The sequence below is a fragment of the Schistocerca gregaria genome, chromosome 3 (assembly GCF_023897955.1).
Source record: "Schistocerca gregaria isolate iqSchGreg1 chromosome 3, iqSchGreg1.2, whole genome shotgun sequence".
Taxonomy (NCBI): Eukaryota; Metazoa; Arthropoda; class Insecta; order Orthoptera; family Acrididae; genus Schistocerca; species Schistocerca gregaria.
Genome location: NC_064922.1, coordinates 697,640,761 through 697,665,882, shown reverse-complemented (window position 1 = coordinate 697,665,882; position 25,122 = coordinate 697,640,761). Strand labels below are relative to the sequence as shown.

Genomic DNA, 25,122 nt, shown 5'->3' with positions numbered 1-25,122 from the left:
CTCTAGAAGGTGTAAGACAACTACCCTGGCCAGCAAGATCTCCGGATCTGTCCCCCATTGAGCATGTTTGGGACTGGATGAAGCGTCGTCTCACGCGGTCTGCACGTCCAGCACGAACGCTGGTCCAACTGAGGCGCCAGGTGGAAATGGCATGGCAAGCCGTTCCACAGGACTACATCCAGCATCTCTACGATCGTCTCCATGGGAGAATAGCAGCCTGCATTGCTGCGAAAGGTGGATATACACTGTACTAGTGCTTACATTGTGCAGGCTCTGTTGCCTGTGACTATGTGCCTGTGGTTCTGTCAGTGTGATCATGTGATGTATCTGACCCCAGGAATGTGTCAATAAAGTTTCCCCTTCCTGGGACAATGAATTCACGGTGTTCTTATTTCAATTTCCAGGAGTGTATATCTCCTAGTGTAAGCTCTCACCTCCCTTCTTGATTAATTCTGATGTTATTCCGTCCTCCCCTGTGACTTTGTTGTTTCTGAGTCCTTTGGTTGTGATTTTCACGTCTTCTTCACTAACTTCCCATTCTTCTTCATCTTCCCTTTCCTCCGTAGTGTTTGCAGGTAATTTCTCATCTTCGTGTGGGTGATTCAACAGTCTTGAGAAGTATTCTTTCCATCTTTCTACAATTATTTCCTTGTCATTTATCAAGTTGGCGCTATTATCTCTGACGAAAAAAGTTGGGCTCTGAAATCCACGTTTCCGACTTTTTATGTATTGGAAGAAAAGCAACAATAGCAATAATGAATTATTCAGTTCCACAACGAGGGTTTATTTACGATTCGTATGTGCATACAGAATCTGCATGAACTGTTCAGAGACTGTTTGGACAGAAGTTTCCAGGTGTCCGAGTTCTGAGTCGTGATGCAGTTCACAAATCAGTGAATAAATTTTGTGGAACGGTAAGTGTTCAAGACAAGAAGGGTAAACGATGGTGCACAGTGATTTCGATGATACTGCATACCGCCTGGAAAATTCCTCTAAAACGTCTCTTACACATCTTTCGCAGCAAACGCAAATATCGTGCACATCTGTACAAAGAGGTGCTAAGCTGTTTGGGCTAAGGCCCTATAAAGTATCAGCAGCACAAGAACTTCGATCTGGTGATCCTGCGCACAAGGTTAAGTTTTGCGAATGGGTTTTACAACGTGACGGTGAAGTGGATCCTTATCTCATTCTGTTTTCAGACGAGGCTTGGTACCATTTACATGGGTATGTTAAATCACAAAACTGTCGTCATTGCAGCGCCGATAGACCTGTTGCTCTTCAGGAGGAACCCCTTCATGTTCAGGAAATAGGGGTGTGGTGCGTAGCTAGTGGTGACAGAATAATAGAGCCATTTTTTTAAATCAAAAATGCTTCAAATGGCTCTGAGCACTATGAGACTTAACATCTGAGGTCATCAGTCCCCTAGAACTTAGATCTACTTAAACCAAACTAACCTAAGGACATCACATACATCTATGCCCGAGGCAGGATTCGAACCTGCTACCGTAGCGATCGCGCGGTTCCAGACTGAAGCGCTTAGAACCTCTCTGCCAAATCGGCCGCTTTTTTTTTAAATTACGCAGCTACAACTGAAAGATAGGTGCAAAAGTATCTGGGAATTTTTTTATGGAGGGAAAGAGAACGAAGTTTCGCGTTTTTCTTCAGGATTCCAACATCGAATGTTTCTTTCGACGCAATTCACGATGTGTTCGATGAAACAATGATTACTAATTATATCTGGCCGGCTAGAAGTCCGGATCTACCTCCGTGCGATTTTTATTCGTGGGTTGCACTGAAGAACCCACACACAATAGAGAAACCGAAGGATAATATTCGTGAATCAATGAATTCACTATCTCAGAGAATTACGTCATGTGATGAATAATTTCTTGAGCAGATGTCAGAAATGCGTGGAAAATAATGGCAGGCAGTTCGAGCATATTCTTGTGCTACATGGGTGAGTACAAAATTTATTTGGTTATATTTTAAAGGTAGTCATGTTGTAGCACAGCAGTAGACGGGCGACACGGCATCTGATCGTCGAGCAACGGAGCGCTCTTTGCCTGGCATCTACTGCGCCGCACAGGCAGTTGTCAGATAAACGGAATACTCTATAGAACAATTCGTTTGGTACCAGCGCCAATTAATATAAAATAATGAGCCAAAAGATTGTGAACAACTGCTTAATAGCTTGTTTGTCCGTCTTTGGAACGAAATATATCATTGATTTTGTGTATCAAAGGCCCGACAGTTGGTTGGTAGGTTTGTTGAGGTACGTGGAATTACATGTCTAAGTCAAAGGCCATGTTATTCGCCTAAATAACTGGCCGCTGCCTTGCGTACGCGTTGATGGCACCCGATAGAGACCCAGATCAGTTCCATAGGATTTACATCAGGCGAATTTGGCCGTCGATGCATCAACTTGAGTTCACTGTAATGCTCCTCAAACCACTTCCAAGATGCTACTCCAGGCGGGTGTAAAATGCAAGTGCGCAACGGAAAATATTGAACACTAAAGTGATGATCTGGCCCTGTCTGACAATCCCCTGAAGCAGATCATAGGATCTATTAATGCTCTTTAACATATAAATTACAACCTAAACATAAATGAATGATTAGGGCAACTAATACTACTAAATGGTAAACGCTGTTTCTCATTATACATTTATTGTAGATTTTAAGAAACCTTACATTACAATTGTCTATACTTCTGACTAAAAACTGCTAATCAATTGCCCAACTCTGCCCCTTTTTATGGCCACGCGATCTAACATAAATAACGCGAAATGACTGACATCATCTACGTATCAAACACTAGAAGACACCACTTTCAAAGATGACCTACAGTGGTGTGGAACCTCAGTGGAAATAAACTAGCGTGATCACAGCTGTTTAGCATTATAGCCCTTATAAGCTGAAGCAATTAGCAATATCACCGGACATACTGCGTCCTTTGCGTCGGAGTGACGGTTCTCGTAAACGTCTGCGACGATGGAAGAACTCCCACCACAGAATAAAACTCTTTCAAACACTAGGATGGCAGAAGACGGTCCTCCGACTAATATACTCTAATACTCTTCTCCTCACTGTGTTCTACAGACGAGAAACGCGAACTCCCAGCCACAAGGACGGAGTTCAAATAACGTCTCAACGTAGGTATAGGCACAAGAAGTGCTCTCAATGACTGAACGCTGCGTACTCAACGACGACTTCCAACCAGGAAGCGAAGTCCAACACAGCATAAGTTGGCAACAGTACAGTACCTAGCCGTTCTAACTATAACTATCCTGAGCGCAAAGATAGCAAGTCCCTCAGAACCAACAAAGCTGATACTGAGCGACCGTCACACAAGGGCGCTCATAACGGAAGATCTCTTCCTCTCCACCGCTGGCTTCCCAGCAAGACTTGGGTCCCCTCCCTTGTAACTGCAGAAACCATGGAATATTCTCCCTCTCTACAGATTCTTCAGAAAGCCGACGCACAATATTTTAGTCTTTTGTCATCCAGCGCGGAAACTTTGCGAGGAAATACCTATACTCATACAATGGTACGGTTCTGAGTAAAAATCCTTGGAAATAACTCAGACTGTGTGATTTCTGAGGTGACACTTCCCCCTTCTCCTCAGCTGCGTTCTAGATTTGTAGACTTTCCGGTTATCCTTCCGGTCTAGCTACAATACCGCCCAGCCGCCACTGTATTGTGTTTCCTCGCCTTGGTGTTCAGACTGTATGTCATGCCACTTCCTGTGTCAGACAGGACCAACACACCTGTGCGGGCTTTTTCCACCCAGGGCTTGAGTTCCGCCTGCCGTTTCATCTCCACTGGCGTTCCAACCTCTACTAGTATAGGCAATCATTCATTACCCCATTTTGATAATAAAGACACTCCATTACATTGTCCTACACTCATTTGACCAGAAATCCTTATCTTCTTTCCATTTCACTTCACTGACCCCCACTATATCTAGACTAATAATCCTTACATTTCGCTTTTCAGATTTTCTAGCCTCCCTACCACGTTCAAGCTCCTGACGTTCTACGCTCCAATTCGTAGAACGTTATCCTTTTGTTGATTATTCAGTCTTTTTCTCATGGTCACCTCTCCTCACCCTTGACAGTTCCCTCGTGGAGGTCTGAATGTGCACTATTCCGGAATCTTTGGCTTATGGAGAGATCATCATGACACTCTCTCAATTACGGGCCACATGTCCTGTGTGTACACATTATGTTTCTCTAATGCAATGATTCCTGTTGCCTTCTGCATCCTCTTCCCGTTGATCCTATTGAATTTTCTACCTTTAGGGACAGTTTCCCACCCAATGAGCGGGAGAGTGCCCTGAACCTCTGTCCGCCCTCTTTGATAAGGCCGTTGGCTGAATGAGGGTGACTTCTTATGCCGGAAGTCTTCAGCTGCCGACGACCCCTAGAGCACTCATGCTCATTCTCAAATTTAGATTAAACAAATGAGTAGCGAAACTGACACGCATGACGCATGCCGCAAAAGTGGAGTCAAACTGAAAGACTTCCATCCAGCTATGAGCCTTTTGATTTTTATTCATTTAATTCAAGTTTAATTCAGATGCGATACGTCAAATAAGCTCCGTGCCTCACGATACTAGACTGTTTCTGGTAACGTTTTCGTGATACACCTCACTGCTCTAATTAGTTGGGATGTAGTCCTAATAACGTATGTTTCTTGATGTGAATACACGGTGATCTCATTTTCGAATAAGTGGAGATATATTACACATGAAGTGAGAAGTACAAGCTCCAAGATTGCATTGGTGAAAAGCGTTATGCACCATAATGTTTTCATTAACTGTTTTTTAAAGTATATTTCGCATCAAAAAAGACTTAGGATTAAGGTATACAAAACTAATGCGGCGTAAAAAATACATTTATGTGCGATACAACTAAAAATTAAACTTGGAATCAGTACTCTCATTCCTCTGATAATTTATTTTATTTAAGATACTTTGTAACTCCGACGCTTCTGGTGAAGCCGTGAGGTCGTAAGAAAGGCAATAGGTGACTATCGTTCCTTGATAAACCGTTTACAAAATAAAAAAAAATGTCACAATTTGATTGTTCCGGTTACTGTTATAGTTCAAATGATACATGACATGTGTGACTCAGTTGTTATGATGAAGTAATGATTACGGTCTATTTCTATTCCAGGAGTGGTTCATCTGTCCTCTAATACCATTCCGAGCAGCAGTAGAAGGCGATGGGGAAGATTCATTTCTGCCTAAACATCCGGGAGACATGGAGCCCCATACAGCCGTACCGTGGCTAACTGGAGTCACTATAGAAGAAGGATACTTCCATTCAGCACGTAAGGCTTCTTTACTATACACTATGGCAACGATGATTCTGGTGACCTGCGATGGGATGTGTAAAGTTTACTTTAAGTACTGAGATACACTCCTGGAAATTGAAATATGAACACCGTGAATTCATTGTCCCAGGAAGGGGAAACTTTATTGACACATTCCTGGGGTCAGATACATCACATGATCACACTGACAGAACCACAGGCACATAGACACAGGCAACAGAGCATGCACAATGTCGGCACTAGTACAGTGTATATCCACCTTTCGCAGCAATGCAAGCTGCTATTCTCCCATGGAGACGATCGTAGAGATGCTGGATGTAGTCCTTTGGAACGGCTTGCCATGCCATTTCCACCTTGCGCCTCAGTTGGACCAGCGTTCGTGCTGGACGTGCAGACCGTGTGAGACGACACTTCATCCAGTCCCAAACATGCTCAATGGGGGACAGATCCGGAGATCTTGCTGGCCTGGGTAGTTGACTTACACCTTCTAGAGCACGTTGGGTGGCACGGGATACATGCGGACGTGCATTGTCCTGTTGGAACAGCAAGTTCCCTTGCCGGTCTAGGAATGGTAGAACGATGGGTTAGATGACGGTTTGGATGTACCGTGCACTATTCAGTGTCCCCTCGACGATCACCAGAGGTGTACGGCCAGTGTAGGAGATCGCTCCCCACACCATGATGCCGGGTGTTGGCCCTGTGTGCCTCGGTCGTATGCAGTCCTGATTGTGGCGCTCACCTGCACGGCGCCAAACACGCATACGACCATCATTGGCACCAAGGCAGAAGCGACTCTCATGGCTGAAGACGACACGTCTCCATTCGTCCCTCCATTCACGCCTGTCGCGACACCACTGGAGGCGGGCTGCACGATGTTGGGGCGTGAGCGGAAGACGGCCTAACAGTGTGCGGGACCGTAGCCCAGCTTCGTGGAGACGGTTGCGAATGGTCCTCGCCGATACCCCAGGAGCAACAGTGTCCCTAATTTGCTGGGAAGTGGCGGTGCGTTCCCCTACGGCACTGCGTAGGATCCTACGGTCTTGGCGTGCATCCGTGCGTCGCTGCGGTCCGATCCCAGGTCGACGGGCACGGGCACCTTCCACCGACCACTGGCGACAACATCGATGTACTATGGAGACCTGACGCCCCACGTGTTGAGCAATTCGGCGGTACGTCCACCCGGCCTCCCGCATGCCCACTATACGCCCTCGCTCAAAGTCCGTCAACTGCACATACGGCTCACGTCTACGCTGTCGCGGCATGCTACCAGTGTTAAAGACTGCGATGGAGCTCCGTATGCCACGGCAAACTGGCTGACACTGACGGCGGCGGTGCCCAAATGCTGCGCAGCTAGCGCCATTCGACGGCCAACACCGCGGTTCCTGGTGTGTCCGCTGTGCCGTGAGTGTGATCATTGCTTGTACAGCCCTCTCGCAGTGTCCGGAACAAGTGTGGTGGGTCTGACACTCCGGTGTCAATGTGTTCTTTTTTCCATTTCCAGGAGTGTACAATACTATAGGAGAAAATATGCAACTCGATATTAAAATTCTGTTTCGTTAATGTCCAAACAGTGAAAATAGTTTGTTTCTGGGAGTAAGTACTGTGCATCAGATACCTTTAGATGGTTTTTAAAATCGGCATTGCGAGTTTCCACGAATATCATCAGAGGCCAAAGAGTAAGCGTGTTTATGCTTTCATGGTAAAACTCCTAGTTTCTGACTACAAGGAACCATGAAAGTTATTCACGGGTAGAGAATCAGCAGAAAGGAAACGAAAACTGAGAATATCTTATGTGACTAACAGTTGGACTTTGCGAAAATTAAGGGAATCAGAGAGACAATTTTGATGTAGCGTTTGATAACGAAGGCAAACTTTAAGAAATATGAGTAGGTTTTGTGGATCCCGAAAGAGACTCGCTTCTATCTGCCCTTGTCTCCGGGATTGCGTGGATAACGTTCTTCCGAGTGTCCGGTGATATGCCCTCAGTCTCATAGATTATACACTACTTGAACAGTTGTTTGGTTGCTACTACTCCCCAACGACAAAAAAAAAAAAAAAAAATTCAAAAAGCATGTTATCTATACCACTTGTCTTATCTGCTTTCATATGTCCCGTCACGAATTCCTCTCCTTTCCCAACCCTTTAATCTCAAGTGCGCTTGCAACCTGCCTCCTCAATTCTTTGCTGGGTGTATTCCAATCTCTGTCTTCCTCTACAGAGTTTACTCTCTACTGCTCCTATTGAATTTGAATGTCCCTTTACAGCATGTTAATGGAAATGAAAATACAATAGTCACGGGGGACTGGAATGTAGTTGTAGGGGAAGGTTTAGAAAAAAGGTTACAGGAGAATATGGGCTTGGGACAAGGAATGAGAGAGGAGAAAGGCTAATTGAGTTCTGTAACAAATTTCAGCTAGTAATAGCGAATACTCAGTTCAAGAATCACAAGAGGAGGAGATGTACTTGGAAAAGGCCGGGTGATATGGGAAGATTTCAGTTAGATTACATCATGGTCAGACATATATCCCGAAATCAGATACTGGATTGTAAGTCGTACCCAGGAGCAGACGTAGACTCAGATCACAATATAGCAGTGATGAAGAGTAGGCTGAAGTTCCCGACATTAGTCGGGAAGACTCAATACGCAAATAAGTGGGATACGGAGATACTATGGAATGACGATATACGTTTGAATGTCTCTAAGGCTACATAGGTACAAAAGAAGTAAATGTGAAGAAACCTTGGGTAACAAACGAAATACTTCAATTGATCAATGAAACGAGGAAGTACAAAAATGTTCCGGGAAACTTAGGAATATAGAAATACATGTCGCTGATGAATAAAATAAATAGGAAGTGCAGGGAAGCTAAGACGAAATGGCTGCAGGAAAAATGTGAAGACATTGAAAAAGGAATAATTATCCGAAGGACAGACTCAGGGCACAGGAAAGTCAAAACGACCTCCGGTGACGTTAAAAGCAAGGGTGATAACATTAAGAGTTCAACGGGAATTCCACTGTTAAATGTAGAGGAGAGAGCGGGTAGGTGGAAAGAATACAATGAAAGCCTCTATGGCGGGGAAGATTTTCATGATGTGATAGAAGAGCAAACAGGAGTCGATTTAGAAGAGATAGGGGATCCGGTATCAGAATCAGAATTTAAAAGAGCTTTGGAGGACTTAAGATAAAATAAGGCAGAAGGGTTAAATAACATTCCATCAGAATTTCTAAAATCACTGGGGGGAGTGGCAAGAAAACGAGTGTTGACGTTAGTGTGTAGAATGCATGTGTCTGGCGAAATACCATCTGACTTTCGGAAAAAATATTATCCACACAATTCCGAAGGCGGCAAGAGTTGACAAGTGCGAGAATTACCACAGAATCAGCTTAACAGCTCGTGCATTCAAGTTGCTTACGAGAATAATAGAAAAGAAAATTGAGATTGCGCTAGATGACGATCAGTTTGCCTTCAGGAAAGGTAGAGACATTCCTGACGTTGCAGTTAAAAAGGGAAGCAAGACTAAAAAGAGATCAAGACACGTTTATAGGATTTGTTGACTTGGAAAAGCACTCTACAATGTAAAATGGTGCAACACGTTCTAAATTCTGAGAAAAGTAGTGGTAAGCTATAGCGAGAGACGGGTCATATACAATATGTACAACAGCTAAGAGGGAATAATACGAGTGGATGACTAAGACCAAAGTGCTCATATTAAAAACGGTATAAGACAAGGATACAGCCGAACGCTCCTACTGTTCAATCTGTACATCGCTGTACATCGAGGAAGCAATGATGGAAATAAAAGAGAGGTTCAGGGGCGGAATTACAATTCAAGGTGAAAGGATATCGATGATAGGACTCGCTGATGACATTTCTATCCTGAGTGAAAGTGAAGAAGAATTGCATGATCTGTAGAGCGGAATGAACAGTCTAATGAGTACACATTATGGATTGTGAGTAAATCGAAGAAAGATGAAGGTAATGAGAAGTAGTAGAAATGAGAACAGCGAGAAACTTAACATCAGGATTGATGGTCACGAAGTAAAGTAAGTTAAGGTATTCAGCTACCTAGGCAGTAAATTAACGAATGACGGACGGAGCAAGGTGGACATCAAAAGCAGAGTAGCAACAGAGAAAATGGCATTCCTGGTCAAGAGAAGTCTACTAATATCAAATATGGGCCTTAATTTGAGGAAGAAATTTCTGAAAATGTATGTCTGGAATACTGCATGGGCTGTGGGAAAACCGTCACTGCTTCTTCGATGTGTAGGATGAGCAGTAGGGGCGAAAGACTACATCCGAGCACTTCACTGTTGATCTTCCAGTCTTATTGTTCCCTCTTGGTTCTTGTATGTATTTGTATTCTGACACCTGTCCTGGTTTGTGGATTGAGTGTATGTGTATGTGTGTGAGTGAGCGAGCTCAAGCCCGCCCGCCCACATGTATATGTGTGTTTAATACACATCTCAACTCTCGAAGTATGGAGATGACGAACCGAGGGTACCAACAAGTGTGTAATGTTGCACAACGAATTTAACTAAGGCAATATGAAGAGTGGCCCTCATCATTTGTAGATACCGGCTGGAGGTAGTGAGGGGAAATAACGCGTAACTTTCAACTGCAAATAGCTACATCACACTGAATATTCTACAAGAGCACGTACCACGGATTGTTCAGTTATTTTCTGGGATATTCTGACTATATTTTCGTTCCCAGTCTCATCAGAATTAACTACTGCGTGTGAACATTATTAATTAAAAAAAAGGACGAAAAGAAATATAAAACAATAAAATCAATAGTCAATGGACAGTAACCTCTATGAAATGAGTAAATGCATTTCTGCACTATACAAATTTATTTTAACTCAGAACCCATGTAAATAAAGATAAAACGACCACATAATCCGATGTTGCAGTGCCTATGATATTGCGCATGTCCAAAGGAACGGGCACTGCGGTGACTACAGCCGTTATAAAATACATTGAATGTATTCGCAGTTGCCAACATGTATTACCATCAGCTGTAGACAATTTGCGCCGGAGCCGGACTCGAACCCGGATTTCCCGTTTATTACGTGCGGTAGCCTTACCATTTGGCTATAAGTGCACGACGTACGGCCAGATCAAAACTTCCATGTGTCGGCAAACATGCGTCGACAGCGTGTTCTCGTACATCCATTATGTATATTCCCACACGGGTGAGACATTTTACTTGAAAGTCACTTGGACGGTGTCTGTAAATAGTTACGATCTTGCAGTGCCTGTGTTATTAATTACCGTACAAAGTTTCTCTGGACTTTCGTGCATGTCTAAAGGAACTTTCCATCGTAATTCGGAATAACACAGGCACAGACCGTCGAATTTACCCGCCGACACCAGGCAAGCGACTTTCTGCATGTCGAAAGGAAGTTCGCATCTTAATTCGGAATAATAAAGGCACACGACATCGTATTTATCTGCTGCGACCGGGTAAGTGACTTTCGAGTAAAGTGTCTCACCTGTATGGGAATAAATGTAATGAGTGGACGTGTACAGGTTACAGACATATGTTTGACGAGGAATGGAAGTTTGGGTCTGGCCGGGAGTAGTGCGCGGATAGCCAAATGGTAAGGCGACCGCTCACGATAAGCGGGAAATCCGGGTTGGAATCCCAGCCCGGCACAAAGTATCGTTGTTGTCGGTCCATTCTACAGTTGCTGGTAGCAGCATTTAATGTGTAATGACTTAATCGTCCGGCGAATACATAAAACAAAATAAAAGGCACTCTAAATTAATACTAGCAATCAACCCTTTAATTCTGCCAAGTTTTTGGGTACAGGATCTGTGAAATAAACCGTAAAATGACTGACATCACGTCGGTAAGAATCTCTTGAAGAAACTACTTCCAGATAGATGGTACGATGCCTCAGAGGAAATAAAAAATACACTACTGGCCATTAAAATTGCTACACCAAGGAGAAATGCAGATGATTGGACAAATATGATGATGATGATGAGTCCCATACTCCGTTTACCGAGCGTAGGGGAGCGACGCGGGAGACCCGCGCCGCCATACTAGGCAAGGTCCTAGTGGAGGTGGTTTGCCATTGCCTTCCTCCGACCGTAATGGGGATGATTGATGATGATGATGAAGACGACACAAACACCCAGTCATCACGAGGCAGGTGAAAAATCCCTGACCCCGCCGGGAATCGAACCCGGGACCCCGTGCTCGGGAAGCGAGAACGCTACCGCGAGACCACGAGCTGCGGACTGGACAAATATATTATAATAGAACTGACATGTGATTACATTTTCACGCAATTTGGGTCCGTAGACCCTGAGAAATCAGTACCCAGAACAACCACCTCTGGCCGTAATAACGGCCTTGATACGCCAGGGCATTTAGTCAAACAGACCTTGGATGGCGTGTACAGGTACCGCTGCCCATGCAGCTTCAACACGATACCACAGTTCATCAAGAGCAGTGTCTGGCGTATTCTGACGAGCCAGTTCCTCGGCCACCATTGACCAGACGCTTTCAATTGATGAGAGATCTGGAGAATGTGCTGGCCAGGACAGCAGTCGAACATTTTCTGTATCCATAAAGGACCGTACAGGACCTGCGACATGCGGTCGTGGATTATTCTGCTGAAATGTAGGGTATCGCAGGGATCGAATGAAGGGTAGAGCCGCGGGTCGTAACACATCTGAAATGTAACGTCCACTGTTCAAAGTGCCGTCAATGCGAACAAGAGGTGACCGAGACGTGTAACCAATGGCACCCCATACCATCACGCTAGGTGGTACGCCAGTATGGCTATGACTAATGCACATTTCCAATGTGCGTTCACCTCGATGTCGCCAAACACGGAGGCCACCATCATGATGCTGTAAACAGAACCTGGATTCATCCGAAAAAATGACGTTTTGCCATTCGTGCACCCAGGTTCGTTGTTAAGTACACCATCGCAGGCGCTCCTGTCTTTGATGCAGCGTCAAGGGTAACTAGAGCCATGGTCTCCGAGCTGATAGCCCATGCTGTTACAAACATCGTCGAACTGTTCGTGCACATGGTTGTTGTCTTGCAAACTTCCCCATCTGTTGACTCAGGGATCGAGACGTGGCTGCACGATCCGTTAGAGCCATGCGGATAAGATGCCTGTCATACAAGGCCGTTGGGATCCTGCACGGCATTCCGTATTACCCTCCTGAACCCACCGGTTCCATATTCTGCTAACAGTCATTGGATTTCGACCAACGCGAGCAGCAATATCGCGATACGATAAACCGCAGTCTCAAAAGGCTACAATTCGACCTTTATCAAAGTCGGAAACGTGATGGTACGCATTTATCCTCCTACACGAGGCATCACAACAACGTTTCACCATTCACCAGGTAACGCCGGTCAACTGCTGATTGTGTATGAGAAATAGGTTGGAAACTTCCCTTATGTCAGCACGTTGTAGGTGTCGCCACCGGCGTCAACCTTGTGTGAATGCTCTGAAAAGCGAATCATTTGCATATCGCAGGATCTTCTTCCTGTTGGTTAAATTTGGCGTCTGTAGCACGTCATCTTCGTGGTGTAGCAATTTTAATGGCCCGTAGTGTACGTTAATAGTGACCGCAAAAATTTACTTTTACAGCCCTACAATGCCGGAACGAATCGCAGTATCACCATGAATGCAGCATGCTGATGAAACGGACGAGTCTGAAAGAAATCTTCGCCATCGGCAAAGCTGCAGCGCTTCTGAATATTCTGAGTATTAAACTACAAGACCTTGTACAGCAGACTGAGGTCCACAATCTACTAAATCTGAACAATATCTTGTATTTTTTGTGCAAACAACAGACGAGGGCGGTAAATTCCCAGTCAGAACAGCGAAATTCAAAAACGTCTCAACCTGAGAACGCATGAAGAAAAGTGCTCTCAAAATCAATGTATGCTACGTAATGCACGAAAACTACCAGCTTTAAAATTGAAATTCAGAATCGTCTAAGTTTACAACGAATACAGTAACCCAACTGCTCGGTAAGTACAAGTCCGCCTGAGAGCAAAAGATAGCAGGTCCGTCCATCGTCAGCAAGAGATGAGAAGACCTTCTCCCAAAACTGTTGCCCCGATTTGAAGAGGTGACTGTTTATGGCGTCCGAATGTTGCGGCTAGATGCGACTGTAGCGTGAGCGCAGACACTTTGCATGAGGAGCCTGTTACAGGCAGATGTGTAATGAATGTAGAAACACGTCACTAGTTAATCGAATTTGAACATGAGATGATAATCGGTGCAAGATTCATGAGTCACAGCGAATTAGCGACAACAACAGAATTCGTATTCCCAAGGTCAACAGTACCTACAATGGTTATTCAATGTCGTAGAGGCAACGTTCACTCAAGCATAAATCCCGCACTGACGATCGCAAGTTTTTGAGGAACGAATGTCACGTTTCACCTGCCGAGCCTTACTGGGTGATCGATAGTGTTCTACGAACCATATCACTACGAGACAACGTGGAGTGTTAGGAACCAACGTCTACCTGGTAGAGACGTTCCCACCTTTAAGATAATAGTGTTTGTTCGCTATGTGGGAAGTCACCGAACACTAGGCCGTAAATGACGGAGTGAATTCTGAGACTGCGTAACATCTTTCAAATCGAACTGCTAAAGATAAAATGAGAAGCAACGTTTTTCAAAAACTTGCTGGTACCTCATGCTCATATTAAAGATCCACAGTCTTAGCCCTATCATACTCAATTGCTGAATACTTCTGTTCGACCTGAGTCAGCAGTGGTTATACTAAGAAGACAGACGTGCAACCCAGTGTTGGAGAAATAAAAATCGACAGGTGTGAAGGCAGTTTTCGCAGTACCCCGAGGAAGTGTGATATAACCCGCTACTGTTTGCAGTGTATATGAATGATATACTAGAATGCGTCGGAAGCTCTGTAAGACTGTTCGGAGACGGTGCGGTTTTCTATAAGAAGGTAGCAACGCCAGAAGACAGTATCGAGTTGCTGGATGAGCTACAGAGGATTTGATGAATGGTGCAGGTTCTGGTAGTTGAACCTGAATGTAAATAAACGTGAGACATTGTTCTACGTAGGTAAAAGAATCTACTACTGTACAATTACCCTATTGCTGACAAATACCTGGTAACAGTATCTACCGTAAAATATCTAGGAGTAAACATCTAGAGCGAAATTAAGTGGAATGACCACACAAAACAACTAGTAGGAAAAGCAGGTGACACACTGAGATTTAGAGGAAGAACCTTCAGGAAATGTAATCCATCCACCAAGGACGTGTCTCAAAACAGCTTATTCGATCGATTTTTCGTCAATATGAGGCAGAGATAGAGAAAATACATCGAAGAGCGGCGCGTTTCATCACGGGATTGACTAGTCGGCGCGAGAGCGTTACAGCGATCCAGAATGAGATTTTCACTCTGCAGCGGAGTGTGCGCTGATATGAAACTTGCTGGCAGATTAAAACTGTGTGCCGGACCGAGACTCGAACTCGGGACCTTTGCCTTTCGCGGGCCAGTGCTCTACCATAGGATGCAAGCGAAAGGCAAAGGTTCTTAGTTCGAGTCTCGGTCCAGCACACCGTTTTAATCTGCCAGGAAGTTTCGTTACAGAGATGTTCAACAAACTCCATTGACCGACGTTACAAGAGGGGCTTTGTGCATCAAGGACAGGTTTGTTATTCAAATTTCGAGCGAACAGCTTCCGAGGAGTCAGACAACATATTACTTCCACCGACATACATTTGGCGGAATGACCGGGACGTAAAAGAAATTAGAGCCGATACAGGGGCTTACCGACGGTCATTCCTGCCACGCGCCATTCGCGAGCGGACCAAGAAAGAGGGAATCTTTAGTTGTGTCAGCGATGTTACCAGTATCCTACAATTCCTTTTAGTTTTAATGTTTTAAATCTCTTGTACGTATTGTAATAATAAAGTCATCATTGTGTTGTACCATCCATACGTTACGTAAATCTAGCTTTCACAGAAGTATTAAGACATCTTTAGCTTGTTTTATAATGATGTGTCATATTTTAAAGCGATTTTATTGCAACATTACTCCATAACACATTTTACTACCTTTATAGATTGTCTTCATTTTATAGAACTGACTCTACGTCTACTTTAAAAACTTTTAGATGCCCTGTTCGAAAGTGTAATTGCAGTACTGCCATCCTACTTTCAAAGTTGATTTTATTTAAGGCAGCCAGTGTCACTAACCAGTACCTAGTTAACAGTACTCCTGTACACTGGAACTATCTCTGAAGATGGTATATCTACCTTTTATTTCTATGTATGTAACATTTTGTGCACCGTAAGATTACCTCTCATTTTAATGTTTGTATGAGATTCTGATGATAGTTTGAAGACGAAACGCGTAAAATTTTGAAGCTTAAACAATATAAAAACAGTCAAGGCGGATTGTTACAGTTATGATCGCGGAATTTTTTAATGTTTTTGTGTCATTCATTGGCAAAACGTAGTTTGGTAATTTCTTATGTTTTTCACTGTTTCATACTTGCTTCTAATTCTTGAAGACGTGGTTCATGTAATGCAAATCCATAACAGGCTATTTCTATTGTGTCACGAGCGTTTCGCTTCTTTTTATTCGTGGAACATCGGCAATGGTGATTTAGGATCTCATTACTCGAAGATGGAGATGTTTTTAGTTAGTCTCCGTAAGAAGGATGTCCCGTTTTCAGCGTTTGTCGAGCACATTTCGACTTGGAAGTACACTTTTATTGATGACAGCGTTTCGGTGAACAGTGAACAATGAACGTGAAGTGTTAATCCGAAATATGACGGAAAAACGACGAAAATCGGACATCCAGGTAACGCATACCAACTAACGTATGGAAAACTCCAAGACATCTGATTTGCACTAAATAAGATCATAAAACGTCACTGAAGATGCTTCACAAATACAAAGAAACGAAACGTGCATGGCACAATAAAAGCAACCTTCTATTTAGTTGCATTAGATGAACCACATCCCTGAGAACTGTGCTTTCTCTTTTAACATATTAGTGAAAGAAGAAAAAACACAGTTTGTTTCCTTTCCAGTATTAAATTTATTGTTGTATGAAGACATATTTATAAATTGTTAGGAATTAATTAATTATTACTTCACTATGTTTCTCTTTCTAGCAATTATTGCAAACAAGACGTTGCTAAGAGAACTGAAAGAGAACAGCAAAAGGTTGTTGCCAATTTCTGTGCCATACCACCTGTTGCCGCAAGCTGACCTCATAAATGAGAAGACACACGACTTTTATTTTTCCAGAGGATTTTCTAACGACAAAATCACTGAAGTACGTATCCTAGACAGTACGCAGGACTGAATGTTTAAATATAATTTCCATGTACTTGTTCCTATTTTAGTTGTATTTTCCTGCTTGTCATCGGTCGCGTGGTACAATTGAGAGTTTAGTATTTAGCTTAATATTGTCACTGTCCCCAGCTCATGGTTCTCCTGAATTATATACGTATAGTTTACACGTTGAAAACGCAAGGTAGGCTGCACGTTTTCAGGAAGTCGCCATCTTTACTGTTTGGCACGAACGTAAAGATACACATGCATACAATGGATATTTATATTATCGCTTGGGATGTATCGTCTAAGATACAAATAAAAATAACTTCAATCCCTTGGTTGTGGCTGACTTCCTTTGATTGTAAGATCGATGCTGCAATTGGAAACCTTCTCCCATATACATAGGATCGGGATCCCTCTGCTCCATTAACTTGGTGCTTTACTGAAAACAATCGACCTCTGCAATGGACGAACATCAAAAACACTTCAAAGAAAAGACTAAAAAGTAAAATGAAAAGAAATAAAGTGACTAAGCACTGGTTTTGGTTAAAATCGTATACATACTTATGCCAGTACATAAGAAATTCACAGATAAGTAGTTTTCAGGCAGGATTAGTGAAATAAAACTCTACATTTTATTTCAGTGACTGTATCGACTCTAATAAAACTAACTAAGCGATGCATTCTCTTAGACAACTTATGTTTGAGTAACTGTGCCTATTCTTTGCTCTAACCTGATTTACAAGTTCTTAAAAAAGAACGAACATACGTTATGAATGTTTTCTTGTTGCTGTTTCCGTTGTATTATGTTTATTGGTACTATTATTCTAGACAGTTTGTAATCACAACTCTCTTTATTCATCAAGAATGAGGAGTGCTAGTTCGGAGTGCTAGTTCGGCAAGGTTCACAGGAGAGCTTCTGTAAAGTTTGGAAAGTAGGAGACGAGGTACTGGCAGAAGTAAAGCTCTGAGGAGGGGACGTGAGACGTGCCTGGGTGGCTCAGATGGTAGCCGGCACGGTAGCTCAGCGTGTTCTGTCAGAGGCTGCCGGCGTGGTGACTCAGCGTGTTCGGTCAGAGGGTTAGCTGCCCTCTGTAACAAAAAAACTGAGTTAATCGAGCAATAACGAACATAAACGGGTGTCTCGCGACGTTCGCGAGCAGATGAAACGAACGAAAAACGAGCAAAAATGAGAATACAAAAAAAAGAGGGTTAGCTGCCCTCTGCAATAAAAAAACCTGAGTTAATGTATCAATAACGAACAAAATGAGATTTTTTTTTAAAAAAAAAGAGTTGGTAGAGCACTTGCCCGCGAAAGGCAAAGGTCCCGAGTTCGAGTCTCGGTCCGGCACACGGTTTTAATCTGCCAGGAAGTTTCTCTTTACGAATTGGTTTCACTTTTTCTTCCGTAGTAGTGACTTTTTTCAGAAAAAAACTAAGGTTTAGTGTCGCGCCAGTGACGAGCTCGATGTGGTGTAGGTGAGTAAGTTTCCCAAGAGATCTGCACGCTGTCACACACTGAGGTGGCAAAAGTTATGGGATAGCGATATTCACACATACAGATGACGGCAGTATCCCGTACGCAATGTACGAGGATGAGTCAAATGAAAACCTTAAATTTGTAATAACAAATCGAAATTTCGCGCCGTTATCCTGTAAGTTCGTAAGCGTGCTACAAACAGCGTGCAGAATGGTCTGTAGGTGGCAGCATAGTGCAGATGCACACATACAGTCGCAGTATCAGTATAAAGATGGCCGCCCCACTCGCAAGTTGCACCAGGGAAGAACAGAGTTCTGTTATTCGGTTTTTGCGTATTGAAGGTGTGAAAGTTATTGAAATCCACCGACGAATGAAGGTTCAGTACGGCGATGCGTGTTTGTCACACCAGCAAGTCTACGAATGGAGTAGGAAGTTCGCATATGGTGTTACTTCAGTGGAAGGTGTTCCTCTTCCAGGTCAGACACAATGAGTTGTGACTCCACAGAACTTTGCAGTAGTTGAAGCCTTAGTGAAGGAAAATCGCCGAGTGACACTGAATGACACTGCAGCATGTTTACAGATTAGTCATGGGTCAGCAAACCACACTGTGCAAGATGTGCTCCAGTTTCACAAAGTGTCTGCAAGATGGACGCCACGGCAGCTGACTCCTGAAATGAGAGAACTTCTTCCGCGCTTTGATCGAGGAGGTGATGGCTTCCTTGCAAGAACTGTTACTGGTGACGAAACCTGGGTTCACTTCCAAACGAAGAGAGCGAGCCAGGAATGGCGCCTTCCTCATCACCAAATCCAAAGAAGTTTCGAACAGAACTATCAGCAGGGAAGGTTATGCTGACTCTCTTTTGGGACGAGAAAGGCGTCATTTTGAAGCATTACATGCCTAGAGGGACCACTGTCACCAGTGCATCATACACAGATCTCCTAAAAAATCATCTGCGGCCTGAAATCAAATCAAAGAGACTTGGATTCCTGTCAGCAGGTGTCGTTTTGCAACATGACAATGCAAGGCCCCACACTTCCCGTACAACAATTCCCACAATCACAGACCTGCATTTTGAGTGTCTTCCACATCCACCATACTCACCAGACCTTGCGCCAAGTGATTTCCATATGCTTGGACCACTCAAAGACGCAACGGGAGGAAAGAAGTTCCGTTCTGATAAAGAGGTACGCCATGTGGTGCATGAGTGGTTGCGCGGACTACCAAAAGAATTTTTTTCTGAAGGAATTTATGCACATTGTAAGCGCTGGAGGGCTTGCATTGAGCGTGGGGGAGATTATGTTGAAAAGTGATACAGCTTTGTACCACTTCTGCAAAATAAATAATATTTAAAAAAAAAATATTTAAGGTTTTCATTTGACTCACCCTCGTATAAAAGGCGGTGCACTGGCAGAGCTGTGTACTCAGGTGAATCACGTGAAAAGGTTTCCGGCGTGATTACCTCCGCACGACGGAACTGACATACTTTGAACACAGATCGGTAGTTGAAGCTAGACGCACGGGACATTCCATTTCGGACATCACTAGGGAATTCAATATTCCAAGATCCATAGTGTCAAGAGTGTGGCGAGAATACCACATTTCAGGGATTACGTGTCAGAACGGGCACCACAATGACCGCCGGCCTACACTTAACGATCGAGAACAGCAGCATTTGCATAGAGTAATCAGTACTAACAGGCAACAAACACTGCGTGAAATAACCGCGGAAATCGATGTGGAATGTACTATGAACGTATCTGTTGGGACAGTGCGGTGAAATTATTCGTTAATCGGCTACTGAAACCTGCCGTGCGGTCTCAGGCGTCATGTCACGGTCTGTGCGGCTCCCCTGTCGGAGGTTCGAGTCCTCCCTCGGGCATAGGAGTGTATGTTGTCCCCAGTGTAAGTTTTTTATGTTAGATTAAGTAGTGTGTACGCTTAGGGACCGATGACCTCTGCAGTTTGTCCCATAAGACCTTACCACAAATTTCCACTTTTGCTACGGCAGCTGACGGCAGACGTGAGTTGATTGATTGCTTCGTTGTTGTGGGGGAGATGACCTGCAGAGAGGTCGTCGGTCGCATCGGATTAGGGTAGGATGGATAAGGAACTCGGCGGTGCCTTTTCAAAGGAACCATCCCGGCATTTGCCTGAAGAGATTTACGGAAATCACGGAACACATAAGTCAGCAATACCGGACGCAGTTTTGAACCGTCGTCCTTCCGAATGCGAGTCCAGTTTGCTACCAAAGCGAGTGCTTCTGCTAACAGCGCGACATAGCCTTCCGCGTCTCTCCTGGGCTCGTACCATATCGGCTGGATCCTAGATGACTGGAAAACCGTGGCCTGGTCCTGAAAGTCCCGATTTCATTTGGTAAGAGCTGATGGTAGTGTTCGAGTATGGCGCAGACCACTCGAAGCTATGGACCCAAGTTGTCAACATTGCGCTATGCAGGTTGGTGTTGGCACCATAAGGTGTGGACTGTGTTTACATGTAATTAACTGGGTCCTCTGGTCCAACTGAACCGATCATTGATTGAAAATGGTTGTATTCGGCTACCTGGAGACCATTTGTAGCCATTGAGGGACTTCATGTTCCCAAACAATGATATCGTGTCACTGGGTTCGCAGTTGCTCACGACTGGTTTGAAGAATATTCTGGACAATTCGAGCCAACATTTATGGGACATAATCGAGAGACCATTTCGAGCATACCTTACTACATCGGCAACACTATTGCTTTTATGGACGGCTATAGAGTCAGCATGATTCAATATTTCTGCAAGGGACTGCTAGTTGAGTCCACAGTTGCTGCACGCCGGGCAAAAGGAGCTCCGATACGATATTAGGAGGTATCCCATGACTTTGGCCTCCTCAGTGTAGACTGCTGGTCTAGATACAGCTGTCCCTGTAGCGGTTGTTATTATATAGCGATTCGAACAGGAAATCCCTAGTACATATTTGTTAGTGGGAAGTCGCTGCAGAGCTCTTCGTGTTCATATAATAATATGAAGAAATCTTGAGATGCTTACCAACACATGGGCATGATATTATCACTCGCTCTTGGTTCAAAATGGTTCAAATAGCTCTGGGCACTATGGGACTTAATTTCTGAGGTCATCAATCCCCTAAAACTTAGAACTACTTAAACCTAACTGACCTAAGGACGTCACACACATCCATGCCCGAGGCAGGGTTCGAAGCTGCGACCGTAGCGGTCTCGGGGTTCCAGATTGTGGCGCCTAGAGCCGCTCGGCCACTCTGGCCGGCACACTCGCTCTTTGAAATTACTTGTTTTCATTGAGCTTGTCTGCAGCTGTCCACATACAATGATACACCACTGCCACCACTACCGCCAGCATGCGACTACCTGTTTCAGTTACACGGTGACTGCCGAGGATCGCCTGCTGCCAGAGCACTTTCCTTTAAACATGATTTTATTCCACTATCCTGAAATGCGAAGATGGGCTACCAGCGTTAGATTTGTTGCTCTAGTACCAAAAGCCTTTTAAAAATGCAAATAACATTTTAAAATAATTAATTGGTTAAAGGTTTACTTTTATAAGGTAGGGTTTTCGTCACTGAACTACGAGACTTGATGCTGCTTGTCACGAGGTCCTTTTTGTGCCATTCTCTTCATTTCAGAACAGCACTTATTCCGAAGTCCTAAAGTGTTTTTTTAGATGTATTACAGATGAATTACATTTTCGCTCCATGCAGCTCCCTCTAGTACATGAAGCATTTCCTAACGTCTCACTTTGCACCTTCAACAAGTCAGTGTTTTCCAAGCATTCCTCTGTGTAGAACCTTCTCATTTCGTACCTTACTGGTCTACTCAGTTTTCAGCACCTTTCTGAAGTATCACATTTCAGACGCCTCAGTTCTCTTCTCGCACTGTCCATTAGTCACCTCAATGTAATGCTATGCTCTAGATGTACGCTCTATAAATTTGTTCCTCAAATAAAGAGCTTTGGTCGATGCTAGTAGCTCTCTTTTGGCGAGCCTTTGTTAGATTCTGATTTCTGTGTTAGCTTCTGATGTCTTCCTTTAGTTTGCTTCCAGGGTAGCAGAAGTCCTCCACTTTGTCTCAGATACTTGGTACCTGGCTTTGGTGTTAAGTTTGTTGCTTACCTCATTTTTTACTGCCACTCAGTACTTCGTGTTTCTTCGGCTTACTTTGAGCACCATTTCTATGCTCAGTGGACTATTCATTCAATTCAACAGGTCTTGAAATGGTTTCTAACTTTCATGAAGAACAGAAATATCGTCAGCGAATGTATTTTGTAGTGTTCACACTTACTGAACTGCTTTATAAGCACTGTCCGCCTCTGTACGGTAGCGGAAGCGTTACCGCCTACCACGCCAAGGGACTGGGTGTTGTGTTGTCCTCATCATCATTTCAGCCCCATCTCCGGCCCGCAAGTCGCCCAATGTGGCGTCGAATGCAACAAGCACTTGCCCACAATGCCGTATGCTCATTTCCATTTTTTTTTATAAGCACTTGGACTTGAAATGCAAAAGTATGAAGCTGGTGGGAGTAGAAGGATTAAGTGCTGCTGTGAGTAGAGGGATTACATTATATTTGGTGGATTGATGTGTGGGGTGTATAATGCTGGAGAACGGTCAGCAAAAGTCATGGGATTATGGATAGGATTCCACTGTAATCTTTTGCTAGTAGACCATTTGCCTGCTGACAGCGATGGTATCACTTTCCGGAAAGAATATGCTGATAAAAACTTATCGTTCGTGACTGATAGCGCTGAGACTGAGGTGCTGTGACCATGGCCACAGCTCATAGCATTTCCAGAAATACCTTTCTATGTGATAGTCAACTCATCATGTCCTTGTGGAGATATCGACCGAACAACGCGCATTTAAAGAGAGAATACCTTCGTCCTCAGTGCAATTACTATCGTGAATGAAATGTTGCGCAATACTTTTAGGTTCGCCCGCATTACTTTATCTTGTGAAACTCACAAAGCTAACATGGCTGTGTGCAGAAGCCGTTGCAAGTCATTCTGTTACACTGCTGGAAATCTCATCATTTTCGTATAATTTATAGGTTTTCATCATTGCGCACTACTACGGAACACCACTGTGTAACATGCCCTTGAAATGTAAACGTAAAAACTTGGAAAAGATTTACAAGACTTAATATCCGATTGAGGTCATGACTACAACCCTATTGTTATTGTTGTTGGCTTGACAGCTGGATCGTGGCAGTCGTAATGTACTTATTGATCTTTGCTCATTACCTCCTTAACTGTCCTTCAGTACCTCTCTGTATTACACTAGTCCATAGTGCTCAGAACCATTTTTTGTATTATACTAGTCAGTAGTTTAGCAGCATAAGATGTCAGAAGCGTTCACTTGCAGAGATCGCTCCAGTTTAGATATATCTTGGAGTCATCGACCTAAACGTCTACCATTTGTGTCCAACTTCCACTTAAAGGCCTCCTTTAGAATTTTTCATGTTGACAGCTTTACGGACGGCAGGTCTGAACCATACTTAACAAGCAGGGTGCACAAATTTGTGCTGGATAATTCGAGCAATACATTAAAATGTATTCGGAATTGCGAACCAGAACAACTATCAGCTGTGGAATGGAATGACGACGATGAAAATTTGTACCGGACCGGGACTCGAATCCGTATTTCCCGCTTGTCGCGAGCGGTCGCCTTACCATTTGGCTATCCGTGCACGACTCACGGCCAGAGCCAGACTTGAGTGTACGACCTGTGTTCGTACATCCATTATGTAAATTCCCGTACAGGTCAGATGTTGTACTTGAAAGCCGCTTGCCCAGTATCGGCAGAGAAATACAATATTGCAGTGCGCTGCAATATCGTAATTCAAGGAATGCCGGAAGGGTACAAAAGTTTAATGACTGGGGACAATTCTCAAATGGAGTCCCAAGGGTTCAATTTTGGATCAACTCCTATTCCTTATTTATGTCACTGACATTCCTCTTAACATGCTGCAAGCAGAACTGCTAATTTTTGGAGATGATAGTAGAGTTACAATAAATCACATTAAAGGGAATGCAACAGAAGAAATTGTGTATGATATTTTCCAAAGCATTCAGTGAGTCTCTGAAAATGGACTCTCCTGTACAACAGATACAGTCATAAAGTTTTTGATTATTTGCCGATAGCAAAAAAATGTCAGACAGGTAGCGAAGCAAGTTTTAAATTTAATTTAAAATCATTTCTTCTGGACAACTCGTTCTTTTCCACTGACGAATTTCAACTTAGCTAGAAAACTTTTTTTAATGAGTAGTTGCATGAGTAGGACTAAAATGATAATTTGTTCATTAATGTTAACACTAATCATATGTACATATCCTGTAAACTGACTCACTCAACATTATTTTAATAAAAGAATCGTTCAAGTGATCTACGGAACATGTAACTAATTAATTAGCGTAGATTTATCTGCCTTGGTACATGTCCCGCTCACATTCATTTATTTTCATTTCACTCGTCTACTTCTGTATGTTCCTTACTCCATTCACTTGTTTTGCAGTAAATTTTTCGTATCAGGCATACAAGGATCTTCGTTTTCTAAAGTACTTCAGGCTTTATTAACCCTTCTATTTATTATTCTGTCCATCTAGTCGTGCTCTTCAACTTCCAAAAATACAAAAATTCATTATTTGCAAAAAATGTAACAACCGACCGCATTTTGTACAGTTTTACTTATGCCATTCTACGTATAAGGCTTTCACTCATCTACAACTGGTGTAATAAATTCTTCCTCAGTACAGCATTCGCCATGTGGTTGACTAATTTTCATTTTGATTTCTTTAATGAATGTTGTGTTTAATGCAATTTTTTTTTCGTAGTTCTATTCAGATTCCGCTTTCATCTGGCCCGCAGTCGACGCTGTCGGGAGATACAAAGACAGAGCGCCAGTGTATTTCTATTTGTTTTCGTACAAGGGGAAGTACAAGTTAACAGATTTAGCTGGAAGCGAAGAAATCTCAGGTAAGA

At 43.5% G+C, this 25,122-nt stretch overlaps 1 protein-coding gene across 3 annotated transcripts in view; it reads left to right on the top strand.

The window, feature by feature from the left end:
- LOC126354705 (juvenile hormone esterase-like) overlaps window positions 1–25,122 on the top strand; it is a 294,899-nt gene that overhangs the window by 238,458 nt on the left and 31,319 nt on the right. For 2 of the 3 annotated variants that reach the window (XM_050004528.1, XM_050004527.1), the window contains exons 6-8: window positions 5,178–5,334; window positions 16,484–16,647; window positions 24,975–25,116. The exons of the other annotated variant lie outside the window; for it this stretch is intronic. In XM_050004528.1, the coding sequence (XP_049860485.1) occupies window positions 5,178–5,334; window positions 16,484–16,647; window positions 24,975–25,116 (463 nt within the window). The remainder of the gene's footprint in view (window positions 1–5,177; window positions 5,335–16,483; window positions 16,648–24,974; window positions 25,117–25,122) is intronic. 3 annotated transcript variants of the gene reach the window in all.